Source organism: Medicago sativa, chromosome 8 (genome assembly GCF_051527215.1).
Source record: "Medicago sativa cultivar Bolivia chromosome 8, Bolivia_mono, whole genome shotgun sequence".
In the NCBI taxonomy this organism is placed as follows: Eukaryota; Viridiplantae; Streptophyta; class Magnoliopsida; order Fabales; family Fabaceae; genus Medicago; species Medicago sativa.
In genome coordinates, this window is record NC_140756.1 from 37,268,986 (window position 1) to 37,287,327 (window position 18,342).

An 18,342-nucleotide genomic window follows, 5' to 3' on the forward strand; every position below is an offset into this window, starting at 1 on the left:
TAAGGTGGTCTTCCCCCAATGTTGGAATAGGAAGGGACCAGCAAATTGACACTCAGGAGCTCTTCAAATTTTCTTTTCATGCTTCCCATGGAGATGTTCAGCGTTCCTCCTGTGATAATGTTGGCGGAGGGGAACTGCTCCCTGGTGCATGAATATGGGACGATTTCCACGTTGTCAGGGAAATCACCCAAATGTTCCACAGACATAGCTACTACTTTGCCCGCTTCTAGACCATCGGTGATGAGCTTGATGGTTTTCCTTTCTGACTCAGGTTTCTTGACGAACTGCTTGAGCTTTCCCCGTTGGATGAGGAGTTCGATTGCATCTTTCAGGTGGATGAAATCGTTAGTTACATGCCCGTGGCACTTGTGGAACCGACAGTATTTTGTTTTGCCGACCTCCTTTCTCTTCTGCGAAGGGGCTTTTGGTGGCTTGACGTCAGCCTCCGTTAGATCGGCCACCCCGATCTCGGCGAGGATTTTTTCCCTGGACATGGCCAAGGGAGTGTATCCATAGAAACGGCCGCTAGGGGATTTTCCTTCACGAGTTATCTTGCCTTCCTTTTTCTTCTCGTGGAAGGGCTTTTTGGAGGATTCGGCAGCAGGATCCTCCTTCCTGGATTTGTTGAGGCTGTCTGCATACAACTTTTCTTCGTATCTGATGTAGATCTTTGTGATCGCTAGGACCTCATTGAGAGTCCTTGGGTGATCTTTGACGTTTGTGCCTTCGCGTAGACCCTTGGCAATGAGGTACCACTTCATTGTCTCGTCGGCACCTCTTACCTTCACGGCTTCCTTGTTGAACCTTTCGATGTAGTCTCGAAGAGGTTTGCTTTTCCCTTGGATGATGGCTTCAAGGGATGCTACCGTTTTTGGTTGTGTCCCTGAAGCGGTGAAGTGGGTCGTGAACTCGTCACAGAGGTCACTCCATGAGTCGAGAGCGTCTGTTAGAGGAGGATCGAGAGCGTCTGTTATATAACGAGTATTTTTTGTCAAAATTTATTCAAAGAGATGTGATGAATTAATCTCTTATTTTTATATATGATAATTAAATTTTATAAATATTAATCATTAATTAAGATAATTTACTTCTCATGAAATGGACGAGTGGAAGTATTCCCTACGTTATAAAATGTAAGTAAAAATTGTTCAACAAAAGTTAATATATATGTGGTTCAAAATTTGTACGAGCTATATAAATTTACATTGATCCATTTTTACTTATATTTTGGGACAGAGAGATTACATTTTAAGCGGAGAGAGTACTAATTTAAATAAAAGTTAGTAAGGACAAGGTAAACTCGTCTATCACTTACTCGGAATCGTAGAAAAAGAGATTTTGAAATGAACCAAAGCACCACAACATCTGACGTAGGCTGCTAGCAAACAGAGGTACTATGATACAAAATGTTCATTATCAGCCACCTCAGATAAATGATTAAATATTTTGGGTTTTCTTTTTCTTTTTGACAATATTGTGGGTTGTTGATTCACGGGTTCAGTTAAGGTAATAAATATTTATTCCGTTAAAAAATAAAATATTCTTTCAGTATAAAATAAATGAGCGGGCTTGATGTTGGGAAATAATTATTTTATTTTGTTTAATATATTAAACGATCTAATAATTATTATTTTTTTTACAAAAACAAAACATATTCATTCATTCAAATCGATAAATTACATCATTCAACACCGCTAAAAAACATAGGATGAATCTGCGAACAAACTCACATCATCCAAGTTAATAGCATATAACAGCGTAATACCTACAAAAATATATGATAAAATTAAAGTGACCGGAATACCCATGTCTCTGGATCTGCAACGTTGACGCACAATTCTTTGATTGAATAATCGATCTTTCAATATGAAACAAATGAACACCGCAACAATACGGGAAACCAAACAACATTGCACAAGAAGACGAACAACATACCACCACACTCAGCTGATGAAATCACGAAGAAAAACCTAGATCTATGTGAAAAATCACTTATTTAGATTGAATTAGAGAGAAAAAAAAAAGATGAAGAGGGTGATTTTAGGTCAAAATTGACCCAAAACCACCCCTCAATAAAGAGACTGAAAGAGAAAATCCAGAGAGAAAAACTAGGGCCGACTTGTTGGAGAGAGAGGTGTTTTTTTACGGTAACAATTTAAAAGTTCACCGAAATTAGATCATGTCGTTCAGCCTAGCCAGAAGAGAGGTGGTCTCCCTGCAACTATTACAATGGTTATGACGTGTTGATTGAAGCAGCTCTTATAATTTTTTATTAATGGCCCCCATTGTTGCTTAACCGATCCCTTCATCTAAGATGACGAGGGTAGCGGGGGAATTTTCCCTCGTACTCATGTATTGAGTATTCATCGTGAGCATGTTGGTTGAAACTATAAGTCAGATGCTCTTTGTGTCATGTTAAAAAGAAAAATTGGTTTAAACTCTTTAAAATTAAAAATATTGTTTCCACCTCTAGACCAATAAATATCGCCTTTATTTCCGCACATTGAGTTGTCTAGGCCAATTAATATCATCTTTGTTAATGAAAAGAAGTATGGATTGGTCATTGTTGATGACTTTTACAGATGACGTTGGTGAAATTCATGAGAAGCAAGGATGATTCTTATAATGGTCAGGGCCGGCCCTGGGGAGGTGCAAACAGCTCTACAGATGTTGTGGCCCAGCGGTTAACAATGGTAGTGTAGTGTTGTGCTTTTTGTCTGCGGTTCAACTCCCATGTATGGCAAATGTCATTTTTTTTATTGTATTTATTCTTTTATCTCTTTTGGGCATAATTTTTTTTTTTTAAACCAAATAGAGTAGTAGCAAAGTGCCACTACCTCAAAACTTCATAAATGAAAGAGAGAAGAAACAAAGTTCAACAGGAGGGGGACAAAAACCAAAACCTCCTAAACAACAGAAATCCTAAAGCTAGGCAACCCTAGTTTATCATGCACAAACAAACAATTGAGAAACTCAGGCATTTGTAACCAAATCGTGACCCCTTGAATTTCCAAACCTCGAGAAGCTAGGTAGTCTGCACACTTATTTCCTTCTCTGTAAATATGAGTAACCAAGAAATTCATTTGATAGAGCATATATCTGCAGTTTAACCATCTGTTTCTCAAACAACAAGGAATCATAGTACTATTATTGAATGCCATGACCGCTAAGGATGAATCCGACTCTACCCAAAGGTTTGTCCACCTTCTTTGATTTGCTATTTCCACAGCCCTCAAAATTGCTGAAATTTCGGCATGAAAAGCGCTACCACCTCCAATGTTCTCTGCAAAACAAGTCACGAAATTGGCATTTGAGTCTCTAAAGATTGCTCCACAAGACGAAGTAATTGTGTTAGAAGACCCATCAGTGTTGCATTTAATCCATCCTGTAAGCGGTGGAGACCAGATTACTTCTGTGATGGTAGGAGCCTTCGCCGGATGAACATTAACATTAAACTTCTTAAGCATTAACAGATCTTTGACGGAAGATTTAGAAGGCTTAGAAGTATAGTTACCAGAAAGACTCACTGCAGCGATTATGTTGTTGATTGCTAACTGCCATATCGGTTTCTTGTTGTGGAATCTGATCTGGTTTCTTGAATGCCAAATTGTGCTGATGATGTTAACAATAATAGCCTGGATCACAACTTTGCATTGAGGAGACCAACCTCTATCACAAGTGGACCAAATGTCTGTTATGGATTGGAATTGCAGGGGTGTATCCAGAATTGTTGCAAACCAACACCATAATTTGAAAGCAAAACAACATTCAAAAAATAAATGGAAAGATGTTTCAGCATGATTGTTACAAAGAGAGCACATAGATGGGATTTGACAACCTCGTTGTTGTAATTTTTCATCTGTTGGCATCTTGTCATGAATCAGCCTCCAAGCCAAGAATGATTTTGAAGGTGGTATGTCTTTGCTCCATATACATCTAGCCCAATGATGAGTAGTTACAGAATGTCTCTTAAAATCATAAGCATCGCAAAGTCTCCAGGAGCCCTGAGGATTGTGTTTCCATATCAGTTTATCCTTTGTGTCTTCTAAAGGGATTATTATGTGCAAGACAATCGATCTAAGCTCAGGATGTTGAGAAAGAATTGTTTGAGGTATTTGCCACTGAGAATTGTGAATGTAGTTGTGCACAAACTGTGGATATGCTTTGTAAACAGAATGGTTCACGGATAAGGATTCATTCAATGGTTGACCGCACCAAGCATCTTCCCAGAAATTAATTAGCTTACCATTACCCAGCAGCCACTGAGTATTTTCTATCACATTTGCAAATTCAGATTTTATGCCAAACCAAATGGAAGAGTAAATGTGGTATTTAATATGCTTGTTACCTCTGATGACTCTCATCTTTAAGACTTTGGCCCATTCTTCTTCTGAATGCATCAAATCCCAACAAAGCTTTAGGTTGAAAGCCTCATTCATAGAGAGAAGAGATCTCAATCCCAGACCACCCTCGACATAAGGTTTGCATAATTTTTTCCAAGCCACCGTTACTAGCTTCCTCTGTGTTGCATCACCACTCCAAATAAAGTTTTTTTATCCATTTCTCAGTATTTTTCAAAAGAGATACAGGCCAAGAGTAAATAGCCATAGAATGAGTTAACATACTGAGGATTACAGACTTTACAAGTTGCACTCTACCTGCCATTGAGAGAAGAGAGGCCTTCCATGATGCCAGCTTAGTCTTGATCTTGTCTGCAATAGGTTGTAAATGAATGGATTTTGGTCTCCCTCTAAAAATAGGAACCCCTAAGTAATTGAATGGCAGTGTGCCAATCTCAAAACCTAGAAGATTCACAATTATTTGCAACCTATTTTGAGAAATTCCACCTGCATAGATAGTTGATTTTCTGGAACTGATTACCTGACCTGAACTTTCAGCATATCTTGTAAATAATTGTTGTAAGGCAACCAAACCGTCAGAATTCCCTCTGCAGTAAATCATGATGTCATCAGCATAAAAACAATGAGATGGGATGGTAGATTTCCTAGCTCCAGTTATCAATTTCACTTTGCCTTCATCCACAAGCTTGGTAATACCTCTACTTAGGACTTCTTCAGACAGGCAAAAAAGTAAAGGGGACAATGGGTCGCCTTGCTAACCCCTCTTGTACATTTACAATATCCCTGTTGTGTTCCATTCACAGAAATGGAAAGAGTAGCAGATGATAAAATTGAGGATATCCAATTACAAAAGGTATTGTTGAAACCAAAACACTGCAGCACCTTTAAAATAAAATTCCAATCAAGTGTGTCAAATGCTTTAGTGATATCGATTTTCAAAGCCAAGTTCCCACCAAAAGCCTTTTTATCAAGAATATTTATTGCTTCAGATGCAAGGCATAAACAATCTTTAATGTTTCTACCTCTGATGAATGCTTTTTGATTACCTGAAACAATCGTAGGTAAGATGCTAGCCAGCCTGTCAGCAATAATTTTTAGAGATTACCTTGAACTTAAAATTTGCTATAGCTATAGGTCTGTATTGTTCCACACAATCAGCATTCTGTTGTTTAGGGATGAGGATAAGAGTATTGGCATTATAATTTGGTAAGATCCATCCAGAAACAAAGAATTGCATCACAGAATCAATGAGCTCCTTTTGTATAATATCCCAGTAAGTCTGGAAAAAGAATGCCCCAAATCCATAATTTTAATGGATTTGAGGTCAATATGTCATCAATACTTTCTTTTCTCCTTCCAATTCACTTCTTTCGCAAAGCTATAACAATAAACATTATAATTATTTAAATGTCATTTTTTTTATTGTATTTATTCTTTTATCTCTTTTGGGCATAATTTTAATGGATTTGAGGTCTATATGCCATCAATACTTTCTCTTCTCCTTCCAATTCACTTCTTTCGCAAAGCTATAACAATAAACATTATAATTATTCTAAAAATAAATAAATAAAATAAATAAATAAAATATTATGTTTTTTTCTTAAAAGCTATAACAATAAACATTATAATTATTCTAAAAATAAATAAATAAAACATTATGTTTTTTTTTCTTTTAAAAAATTGTATTTTTTTGGGGAAATTGTATTTTTTAGGGGCCTATTAATAATAAGAGAGTCGGGCCTCCAATTTCATAGGGACGGCCCTGATAATGGTTTAGTGTGTTCTATAATCAAATTTTAATTTAAAAAGAAATAAGTATTTTCAAAATTAGAAGTGGTCTGGTGATGAGTTTGGAAATGAACCTTTTAAAAAAATAGTGAAACTTATGGAATACTCCATGATTTTTCTTCTCCAATAAAATCATAACAAAATAGGGTTGTAGAAAGGAAAAATAGAACTTTGTAAGAGATGGCATGCACCATGATCAACGAATCAAAAATTGCAAACGTTTTTGGGGAGAAGCGATAAATACATCATGTTATGTTCAAAATTGAATCTATATAAGACTTGTATTGAACAAGACTCCATATGGATTGATTAAGGGAAGAAAACTCAATATATCCTTTTTTTCATCAATTTTGGTTTATCAATTACATCGTGAACACTAAGGTTCATCTAAACAAATGTGATGTTAATTCTCAAAAGTGTATCATTTTAGGATACTTCAAACTCTCAAAGGCATGCACAATGTATATTTCTAAAACTCTAAAGGTTGAAGGATTTATACATGTAAAACATAATGACAATGAGCCAGACAATGAAATGTTAGAGCTAGATGAAGAAATTTCAGATGTGAAAATCATAGCTCAACCTACTCCCTATGTACTTGAAACTCCTAAAGAACCAGAAGTTACCAGAAGATGCCCATATTGTGATACATCCTTTGGACAACTAGGAAACATTTCAAAAGTTGATGCTCTCTATGACGTCCATTCAAGTACAAAGCCTCTCGTCCAGAAGATCATTTCATTTTCAAGAGAGATCATCTTCTGAAGACCGGATCATCATTTAGAAATGAATCTTATCTACTAGGACTTATGTCAATGATTAAATCAACCCTTATTGATGATGCTTTAGGTGATGATGGCTGGATTATAGCTATGTAATAAGAACTTAATTAATTTTAAAGAAATAATGTTTGGGATTTGGTTCCAAGACCAAAGGACAAGAATGTTATTGGAACATAGTAGAAACAAACCCAACAAACAAGGTGAGGTTGTAACAAATAATGCTAGACTAGTAGCTAAAGGTTATTGTCACCAAGAAAGTTTAGTTTTCATTGAAATTTTTTCTCCTATAGCTAAATTAGAAGGAATTAGACTCTTATTATCATATGATTGTTAATCGGGATAACGCATTATATCAAATGAATGTTAAAAATTTGTTTTTTAAAGGTAAATTTTTGAAGAAGTGTATGTGAAACAACGTCTTGGGTTTGAAGATATAGAAAACCTAAAACATAATTTTAAACTTAAATTCATTGTATGGTCTGAAGAAAAAAAAACCTAGAGCTTGGTCATAAAGACTACATAACATTCTTTTGAATTTTCTCGATGACAAGTTGACACTACACTATTTAAAAAGTCATTGAAAAATAACATTTTAGTTTTCATATATAAGTTGATGATATCATATTTTGTTCTACTAATGTTACTCTTGTTAAGAGTTTTCCAAGATGAGGTAAGTTGAATTTGAAATGACCATGATGGTAAAACTCAGGTTATTTCTAGGTATCCAATCCAAATTAATAAATCCAAGAATGGTGTTTGTATTCATCAATCCATCCAAGGCACAATGAGGATGGCAAAATAATCATACCGCAAATATAAGCATAAAAATTTGCAACAGACAAGAGTCCATATTTTAACGAGTTTTTGCATATAAAATAAAAAATATTTAAAATAAACACTGCATAAATGTTAATAATTTGTTTGAAATATTTTACTAGTCTGTCACACAATGTTTTAGTAATTTTTTTTTAAAATTTTTTTAATTATTATTGGTAAAAAATATTTTATAAAAATAAAAAACCATCCTAACAAACCCAAAATCAAATGAAACAATTTCATTGTTAGGTTTATGCTGTCCTTTTGAAGGTAAAATCAGGTTAATGCACAATGTTATATGAAAACATTTTTCAAGAACCAATCATGAAATGAAAGTGACTAAGGATGTGTTTATTAGAACGTAGCCACCCGCCACATTTCGTGTTCAAAGTTACAGCTGAATTTGCTTACAATTCCAACAGGCAAAGACAGTACAAACAACCATGGGGTCTAGCCATAGCCTTTTTATTCTTCTGTTGGATGTAGTTGCAACTTTAAATCATCATAAATTATGTTTCTAAGTTGGAGAAAGTTGAACTTTGTAATAATTTCAATTTATTAGTGACTGAGATCATATATTCCATCCATTGTATTGTTTAAAGAATTAATCCCCTGCAATGTAAAGGGGCTAATACTGAATCTGCTGAATCATAGCTTACTTTTTGGAACACCAATTGGTTCATTTCTGGATCTTTTCTCTACTTCTCGCGATACCTGTCTCACTGCCTCCTTTGGCAAATAACGTGGCCGGCTCAGCCAGAGTCCTCCATCAACTATCATAGTGTCGCCATTAATGTATTTTCCTTCACAAATTTAAACAATTGTTAAGTTTCCTTAGACAAATAAATAAAAAATTAAAGGAATAAAATAGTCACTGTTTGAGATACCTAGGGTTACAAATGCATCCATTTCAAAACAACTACATGGTTAGTATTCAGTAAGTAAAAATGGGATAGAGAAACAAAGACTAACAAACATTTCAACAAAGAGTAACAATCTGATAATTTTATGATGGCAAAGATACATAAAAGTATTGAAAGGTAGAACACTGAAAAGAGGCCAAAGGTTTAAATACTGCTCTGGTGGTGTCTCCTTTCCCACATATGGTTCATACTAGTGGTTGTTCAACTTCCTAGGCTAGTGCTTACTATCTCATTCTAAACACAAAGAGTTTACATAGACTTCACATATTTTACATGGTATCAGAGCTGGTTCTGATTCTGTGACCTTATCTTTGTGCTTCACTGCTGCCGGTGGTGGCATTTGCCACCAGCAGCACCGCCTATTGGAAGTATTTTGTTCCTAGGGCTGCTGTATATTTTTCAGTTGGTGTTTATCACTGTGCTCATCCCTTCCAGTGACCTTCCTTCACACCATTTCCCGCTGTGCAATAACCAGCTGCCACTTTTCTGGTGCAACCCAACACCGAGCACCGTCACCAACCACCTCTGGATTCTCCGGCGAGCACGGTGGTTCTTTAATCACTGCCACCAGCCACCACATGCGCCTTCACGCACCACCACATTCTCCGTGCTTGGACCCCACACGCTGCCTCTAGATTCGCGTGTGAGAGCACATTCTCTAGCCACCATCTTTCAGCGCCAACAATCGCAACTCCTCCTGTCATGTTCTGGTGACGACTCCTTTCCCAGATATGGTTCATACTAGTGGTGCCTTTTCCTTCCCATCGACGATCAATCCGATGGTGACTTTCCCACATATGGATCATATTAGAGGTGCAGTTTCTTCCCATCGACGATTAATCCAGTGGTGACTCGGTGACTATATTCCCACAGATGATTATTAATGGTACCTTCTTTTCCCGTTGATGATCACTTTGATGGTGACTTTTGTTTTGTTGTAACAAGCTTTATGCATATGTCATGTATGCTTCAGAGGTGTGTGATCTCATTCTAAACACAGAGAGTTTACACAGACTTCACATATTTTACAAATACGTATTACAAAAATACGCAAAATGGATACATTTTCTCTAAAGACACACACCACAATTGATATTTTTGGTATAAGGGTAGGAAGGACCATAAAAATAATAATGCATAAAAGGAGTTTACTTCCCTATAATTACATAATTATATCTTGTGAACCTATACTGTCTAATTTCACTACCAGAAAGCTAGACTGTCACCAAAGCAAAACCCAAACATGGAATCCTAAACACCAGCAAGTCCAAACCAAACACTACTAATTAATCATGCAAGAAATCTAACTACTTCTCATTGACTTTGAAGGAAGTTATGAAAATGTTTCCAAGGCTTTCAGATAGTCACCACAAAAATACAACATTTACAGTATCGCATATACCAAGTAGGGAACACTTGGATAACTGCACAAAGTTACTAACCTGCATCTGATGCTAAGAAGAGAGCAGCCATTGCAATATCCCATTTCTCCCCAAGTTTATACAGAGGCATTTCATCTCTGCCTCTGCTACCTATTTCTTCAGGAGCCAGTTTACTCATGCCAGGAGTGTCACCTATTGGACCCGGTGCAATCCCATTGACTCGAATATCATAATCTGTTCCCCATTCCAGGGCCAAGTTTCTTGTAGTGGAATCAACAGCTGCCTGTTGAATAATTAAAATTTTAAGCTTAAAGTAAGTTTAATGGGCATGCAATATAAATCAAATTTAAACTCACATTTAACGAGAGTAGAGTGATGTGGCAAAATAATATATCTTCATTGGATGCCAGTGTAAAACTGATTTATACTGATAGTGCATAACCTTTAAATCCTTAAATTAAAAAGATGAAAATTAACATCTAGGTACTGTGATACAAACCTTTGCTGCAGATACATGAATTTGATACCAAGAAGCTCCATAATGCAAGGTAGCACTAATGTTTATTATTAATCCCCCACTAGAAGAGTTCCTACCTGGTGCCCCTTTCTTCAGATACTTAAGTGCTTCATGACACATAGTGAATGTGCCAACAGAATCGATATCCAAAACTGCAAACAATAATAAAAATTGATCATCAATTCATTTCTCGTATTCAATTTTAGGATAAAGTTGCATCTTGTTAAGAGAAATTGTAAATTAGATAAGAGTCTTGGAATAACTACTCATCTGAAACACAATGGTCATTGCCACATTATAGAAGGATTCTGATTTCTATGAGCAATGTTATGAAAATTTTGTCTGTGACAAGTCTCAAAGGAATGATCATACACATATTTTAAATTTTAAATGTACTCGTGTAGAACGAGTTAGTGAAAATTCTATAAATGATTTTGCAATAATCTACGGAACAGAAATGCTATTTGAACATCAATTTGGATAAGAAAATTCTACAACCTTTTGAATGGTTAACACGGTCCCGCATGTGGTTAGCAATAGCATAGTTCAATGAGTGGTTAGTAGATATATCAGTATCTGATAACACAATATCCATCAATTGAACTTAATTAACCATGATTTTAGGCAATTCAAATTCAAATGATATGTAGATTTTAAAATCAAGGTTAATCATGTTTAAATCTGTGGTTGATAAAGTTCAGTAGATTGTACATAAGTCATTACACCTAATATGACCCTGCTTGGATAAAAACTTATAACACTTATTATGATACGCACTTATGCATAAGCTATTTCTATAGCACATGATAAAATAAACTTAAATTGTTTTCATATAACCTATAAGTTGTTTTCGTAAGCTATATAGGAGAACTAACGAAAATAAGTTGAAAACAGCTTATGAACATATCATGTGTTAGTTTCTTAATTTCTCCCAAACAACCTTACAAAATTTATGATAGTAGATAAGCTCAAATAAGCCAATCCAAACCAGCCCAAAATCTATTAACCAAAGCTGCCACTTCATTTACACGTGAGTCAACTTACTTAACCGTTTAAAAAGGCTAAACAACTTAAAAAAAAAAAGGATACTAAAGACACTATGTGGGACGCTCTGTCATCCCCTAAATGCATCGAAATTGCAAATACATTTCTTAGAAATCAAGGTTGGGTCTAACACAACCCCACAAAACCGGCATGTGAGGTGAGGATTGCTCCCACGTATAGACACTTATTCAAATCATCTCTCAACCGATGCGAGACTCTTTAACAACATTCATACTACTAAGGAAAAACAGCTTTGAGGACCAAAATAACTACTAAATAGACAATGTATTTGCTAGATATTCATACTCTATCTAGTCTCAATTATAAGCAAAAAAAATCACTTTTGAGATTCATCAAATAGCTAATGTATATGGTCTCTAATATAGACCAAATACATACGTTAATTGAATCTAAAAAGTAAAATTGAGGACGGAGAAAGAATTGTTTAATACAGCTGTTCCATCGAAAACAACAAAAATCCTCACCTGTTCGAAACCCATTCGGCGAAAGATCCTCAGCAGCAGCAAGAAAATTCCCAGCAGCAGCATTAACAAGAATATCAATCCTCCCAAAATGCTTAAAAGTCAAATCAACAACTCTCGCCGCATCTTCCTGCTTCCTCACATCCCCTTCAAACCCAACAGCAGGAATCGAAAGCGATTGAAGAACCGAAACAGCAGATTGAAGAACTTGCTTCCGACGACCCATCACAGCAACCGACGCTCCATGTTTCCCCAATTGCGTTGATATTTCAAACCCAATTCCCGACGCTCCGCCAGTTATTAAAGCTACTTTGCCTTTTAAGATTTCTGGTTTGAATGGTGATTCGGTTGAAGCTACCATGTTTCGACGCTAAATTCGCCGCTACTGCGTTGATTCAATTCTCTCTTCGCTGTTGTAAATTGCAGTCGATGACTTTTTTGTGTTTTGTTTTGTTTCATACACCAATGTGTGTGGAGTCTTTTACATCTATTATTATTACATGTTGTGTGTTGTATTGGTTGATACCTGGTTAGTGGGTCCATGTTGCACCTCCTAAACTCTTCTTAAATGAATCGCACCTTACACATCACTTATTTATAATATTTTACACTATTTAAACAATCTGTATCATACTCCTAATAATTTGAACAACTACTTATTGATCAATTTATAGAACAATAAAGATTAAAAAAAATAAGTATTGATACAAAAATTAAAATAATAGAAAGATAAAGTAAAAAAACACAAAAATAAATGTAGTAATAAAATAATTAGGGTTAATATTATTTGGGAAATGATAATCGGTGCCCTCAATATTGGTTAAAGATACTAAAAAATGAAATTATATATTATTAAAAATCGTGTAATTAATCTATAAAAATAAAAAGTTTACTTCTTTAATAATAACTTCCTTTTTGGTACCCTTAACCAATCCCGGAGCATCGGTTAGCATGACTCACAATGTTTAACCCCATGTAATATAGTAATTTTCAATTTTTTCTGACATTTTTTTCCTTTAGATTTCGTCCTTGTAAAATAAAGATTTTCCAAATACATTCATAACGGTTTTTTTAGAATACCCTCTCTTGATTAAGAGGTAATTTATGTAACGCCCGTTTCGATTATTTAATTATTTTAATGAGTTTTAGATTATATTTTTATGATTGGTGTAATTTACATGATTTTTATGAGAGATATATGATTTATATGAGATTTATGTGGTTTATAAGATTTATGTGAGTTATATGATTTTTAGAGATGTTGTGACTTATTTTATTATTTAATAAAATAAGATTTGAAAATAAAATAAATGTTAAGTTTTGGGGCTGTTTTGTGAAATTAGAAAGTTTAGTGGTAGAAGGAGGAAATAAGATAAATTAGGTGAAGAGATATAAATAAGAGAAGTTAGGTTAGAAAGACATAGAACGTACGTTTTTGGTGAAAAGGGGAGAAAAAGACAAGAGAAGAGGAGAAGACCTAGAGCTGCGATTTTCATCTTTCTAAGGTAAGGGTGAGACTAGCTTTCAATCTTATTAAGTCTATGATTCTGATAATTAGGTTTAACATGATGTAGGTTGAGTTTTGTGAGAATTAAGAATTAGGGTTTTGAGAGAGATTTGATGATTAGATGGTGAAAAGTTGTTAGATTGATGTAGAAACTGTGTACAGACCTTAGATAATAAATAAGGTGACAATTGGAAGTAGTTTTGAGGTTAGAACCATGTGATTAGGTGAATTTTCGTGAAAATCTGCATTCTGCCCGAGCTGACATTCATCACTCGCAACCGCGAGTAGCTTAGCTCGCCTCGCGAGCTATGAACTTCATCGCTCGCCTCGCAAGCAAGATCACTCACCACCGCGAGTAACCCAGTGAAAAATCATGATTTCGTAAATTGATGTTTTGGGTCAAGTTCCTTATGGTTTTGAGTGCCTTAATATTAGACAAGTTTTTGGATTGAATTTAGCCTTAGGGAAGTTAAAAATGGGATTTTTGGGTGACAAATGTCAAGAACCCGAGAGCAACCAAAACTTAGCTCGCCTCGCGAGTATCTTAGCTCGCAACGGCGAGTAGCCAAAAGTTGAACTCGCAACCGCAAGTAAGTGAGTTCGCCTCGCGAGTTACTCAGTACCAAACATCCTCGTTTAGGGTTTTGTGATCCCTGTTGCACGAGGTGTTAAGAGTTGACCCTTGGGGTAGGAATGAAGTTGTTTTATAAATATTATGTTGTCCAGAGAGCCTGATTTAAGATGACTAATGTTGATAATTAATGAGATATTATTATATAAGTATTATGCAAATTATGTTCGAAGTTTAAGATGTTGATCATCCTTTGATGTTGTTATATTATGAAGTTGATCTTTGTGCTGACATGTTGTTGTTGTTGTTGAATTAAGTTGCATGAGTTGGTCTAAGTTGTAAAGATGTAAGATGTTGTCCAAGTTATTGAAATCATAAGAGATATTCATGATGTTGTCTAAGTTGTAGGAAGTTGAGTCCATTGCATACTCATTAAAGATGGGGGCTTGATGCCCTGGAGCCATTGCTCAATTACGTTGGGGGCTTGATGCCCTGGAGCTTTTGCTCAATTTATGTTGGGGGCTTGATGCCCTGGAGAGCCTTTTTACGCTCAAATATGTTGGGGGCTTGATGCCCTGGATTGGTACCACATGCATTTGCATTTGTCAAGATGATTTAAGAAGTTGAAGTTGCATAGTCGAGTCAAAGTCGTCAAGTTGTTAAGACTAATTTATGAAGCTAATTATGAAGTTGATGTTGATGATTGATTATGAATTTGTTTATGATGATGCTATGATTTTACATGGTTATTAATATGATATATTATGATGTTTATGTTGTTAAATGTAATTGATGAATTATATGCTTAATATTGTTGTTTGTGAAATCTCACCCATTCTGCTTGAAAATGTTGCCCTTCGTATGTGTAACTTGCAGGTAATCAAGATTAGTTGCGGTCGTGAGTGGACTCCTCACAAGTGTGTCTTAGGTGCTCTGATACGTAACGGGATGGGAGTTTCGTTGTTGCTTTATGTTCCTTACGTATTCTTTTAAGAAGTTTTGCATGAAATTATTGTTGAACTATGTTTTATAAGATTTTATGTTGAGGCCCTTGTGCCAACGATGATTTAAGTTGTTGAACTATTCCGCTGCGAAATTTTAAAATAATTATGTTGTTGGATTTTTGAAGGATTAATATTTATTATTCCATTTATGACTTTTAAGAAAAGAATGTGACCTTCCGTTTAAGTTGTTAAACTCTGATTTTATTTAAGAAATTTTTATGTTGGGAAAACGGGGTGTTACAATTTACCCCTCATGATATCAAATTAACATTTCACATCAAATTTCTTTCTTATGGATGTCCCTAAATCCATCAGTTACATCCATAAAATTTCTTCCATTACATCCAGTAACAAAAAAATAAAAGAACCCATTACATCCAGAATGTGAGAACAAAAACAACCCATTCATTCCAATTTCTTCTTCATTATTTTTCCTATCGATCACTTATTGTTTCTTCTTCATTATTGTTCCATATCAATCACTTTCTATTTCTTCTTCATTCTTCTTCCCATTTTGATTGTTCAATTCTGCCGTTTTAAACTGCTGCCGTTTCCTATTATGGTAAGAATCGCCGTCGTTCGTTAGATTCCAGGTATCGTGAGAATTGACGTTGTTTTCGGAACCGCGTCAGGTATCGTGACTTAATTTATACTCGAAATAATCAAATTAACATCCACCCAAAATCTTGAGTAGTATCCAATTAAACTCCTAGTGAAAATCATCAAATTCACATCCACTGGAAAATACAACCACTCCCCAAAACAGCAAATCCAAACAACTTTCCATGAGGCTTAATTGCATGTTTGATCCTTTATGTTTATTTTATTTTTCAAGTTAGTCCCTTATGTTTTAAAAGTTTCAAGTTGGTCTCTTACGTTTTAAAAGTTTCAAGTTGGTCCAAAACGTTACTCTCGGTGGAATAAGTTAGTCCCTTCCACGACATGGTATTTAGTTTAAGACCATGTCCAATGAGGCTATTGAAAGCAACCTTCAATATATTGAATCATTGGAATGAGCTTGTTGAAGATGATGTGGGGGAAAGAGGTGATGAAGGCCTTCAACAAGTTGAACTCTGACCCGCGGAAGCCACGCGTCGCGTTTTCATTGGTTACAGCGAGCGCGTGAGATGCACGCGTCGACAGGGCGCGTGTGGCGTCAATGGACGCAGAGAGAGAAATTTTTTTGGATAATGCAGGGACACTTGGCATGTTACGATTGGCTGCTTAGATTTTTATTATCTTAATATTTTGGACTCAATTATTTCTTTGCAAATAATTTTTTTTTTTTTACCAAAATTCGTGATTTTTTTCTCTACAAATAGAGACTTGGATCATTTGATTTGGACACAGAAAAAAAAAAACAAGTTTTTCACTCTCTTAATCTTATTATTAGCTTTTCTTTTGAAGTTTTAGTCTTTATTTAGTGAAATGGATCCCAATAATAATCAATTCAACACCCAAAATTCTTCTGATTACCCATTTAGCTACCAAAATCCCAACAATTATCAACACCCAAATCAATTTCCCAACCAACATCCTCAAAACCCAAATCAATTTCCCAACCAACATCCTCAAAATCCTAATCAATTTCCCAACCAACATCCTCAAAACATGCCTAATTTTGTTTTTGCATCAAATTTCAATCACCCATCCTCTGTTCCAAACAACTTTAATCCATATCATAGATCTATGATGGGATATCCATCTCAAACACCCCCATTTAATGGTTATTTGTCAATGGTGAATGAAAATTTTCAGAGTGTTGGTGAATATCCTGAATATTCAACACAAATAAATCGTGGTGGAATGACAAGAGCTAATGAAGTCACTCCAATTCCAGAGGATACAACTCCTAAGAGAAAGGGAAACCAGCAACCAGCATGGAAAATTGAACAAAATTTGGTGCTAGTTAGTGGCTGGATAAAATTTGGAACATGCAGTGTTGTCGAGAGAAACCAGACAGGTGAAGAATATTGGGGTAAAATTGCTGAGTATTGTAATGAGCATTGCTCATTCGATCCTCCGCGTGATGTAATTGCATGCCGAAATAGTTTTAATTATATGAGCAAAGTAATAAATAAATGGATTGGTGCTTATGAAAGCGCTACGCGTTTGCAAGGAAGCGGTTGGTCGGAAGATGATGTTTTGGCAAAAGCGCAAGAATTATTTGCATGTGGGAAGAATGTTCAATTTACTTTAAAGTTAGAATGACACGCTCTCCGTGATCAACCATGTTATGGTAGTCAAATGGGAGGAAATGTTGGGTCAGGGAGTAGTGGATCTAGGAGATCTCACGAGGACTCTGTAGGATCCAGTGCTCGTGCAATGGGTAGGGAGGCAGCTAAAAAAAAGGTAAAAAGAAAGCAAGGACGCTGCCTTAGAGGAGGTGGAAAAGGAGTGGGTTGAATTCAAAGAAATTAAGGTACAAGAGATTGAACTCTATGTTTATGACTATTTCCTACTTCCAATGTCTCTTTCAATGTCAACTTTCAATTCAATTCAAATCAATGTTAATCCACTCTCAATTTGCTTTTGGGCCAACAATAATGGTCATGTCTATCTTCAAATTAAGTCAATGTCAGTCTAACCCCAATTTGTATCTTGTTAAATCAAACCTCCAATATATATGTCTTGTTATTGGTCAAGTGGCTAGTTCGATCCAAAGAACAGCTTGTACCTGCCTATATGCCTATGTTTCCGGTCAAACGACAGGTTCGATCCAAAGAACAGTTTGTACCCTGCTTATGTTTTGTTATCGGTTAAACGACAAGTTTGATCCAAAGAACAGTTTGTACCTGCCTATCTGTTTGTGTTTTCAATCAAGCGACAAGTTCGATCCAAAGAACAACTTGTATCAGCCTCTTGTCTATGTCTCCAGGCCAAACAACAAGTTCGATCCAAAGAACAGTTTGTACCTGCCTATCTGTTTGTGTTTTCAATCAAGTAGCAAGTTCGATCCAAAGAACAGCTTGTATCTACCTATATGTCTATGTTTCCGATCAAGCAACAAGTTCGATCCAAAGAACAGCTTGTACTTGTCTTATACTTCTATCCCCAGTCAAGTAGCAAGTTCGATCCAAAGAACAGCTTGTACTCACCTTCTGTTTGTACCACATGGTCAAGTGGCTAGTTCGATCCAAAGAACAGCTTGCACCTACCTTTTCT

The 18,342-nt window shown here is 35.7% G+C and overlaps 2 protein-coding genes across 2 annotated transcripts; one reads left to right on the forward strand and one right to left on the reverse strand.

The window, feature by feature from the left end:
- Positions 1-8,072: 8,072 nt before the first annotated feature.
- Positions 8,073-12,554, reverse strand: SDRB (short-chain dehydrogenase-reductase B). Its single transcript, XM_085739316.1, has 4 exons — positions 12,099-12,554; positions 10,552-10,721; positions 10,113-10,335; positions 8,073-8,550 (listed from the first exon to the last, which is right to left on the reverse strand). Exons 1-4 carry the CDS (start codon positions 12,454-12,456, stop codon positions 8,396-8,398), a joined length of 906 nt encoding a protein of 301 aa, XP_085595442.1. The 5' UTR covers positions 12,457-12,554; the 3' UTR covers positions 8,073-8,395.
- A 4,234-nt stretch (positions 12,555-16,788) lies between these two features.
- On the forward strand, positions 16,789-17,388 carry LOC146898892 (glutathione S-transferase T3-like). The gene has a single exon (XM_085736648.1). It carries the CDS (start codon positions 16,789-16,791, stop codon positions 17,386-17,388), a length of 600 nt encoding a protein of 199 aa, XP_085592774.1.
- Positions 17,389-18,342: the final 954 nt, after the last annotated feature.

What these genes read in the sequence shown, in the direction of transcription:
- SDRB (XM_085739316.1), bottom strand. Translation starts at nt 12,456, where the DNA reads ATGGTAGCTTCAACCGAATCACCATTCAAACCAGAAATCTTAAAAGGC. An exon ending in TTCATGTATCTGCAGCAAAG is followed by an intron (nt 10,336 to 10,551) that starts GTTTGTATCACA and finishes ATTATTCAACAG; the next exon opens with GCAGCTGTTGATTCCACTAC. An exon ending in CTTCTTAGCATCAGATGCAG is followed by an intron (nt 8,551 to 10,112) that starts GTTAGTAACTTT and finishes AAATTTGTGAAG; the next exon opens with GAAAATACATTAATGGCGAC.
- LOC146898892 (XM_085736648.1), top strand. Translation starts at nt 16,789, where the DNA reads ATGCCTAATTTTGTTTTTGCATCAAATTTCAATCACCCATCCTCTGTT.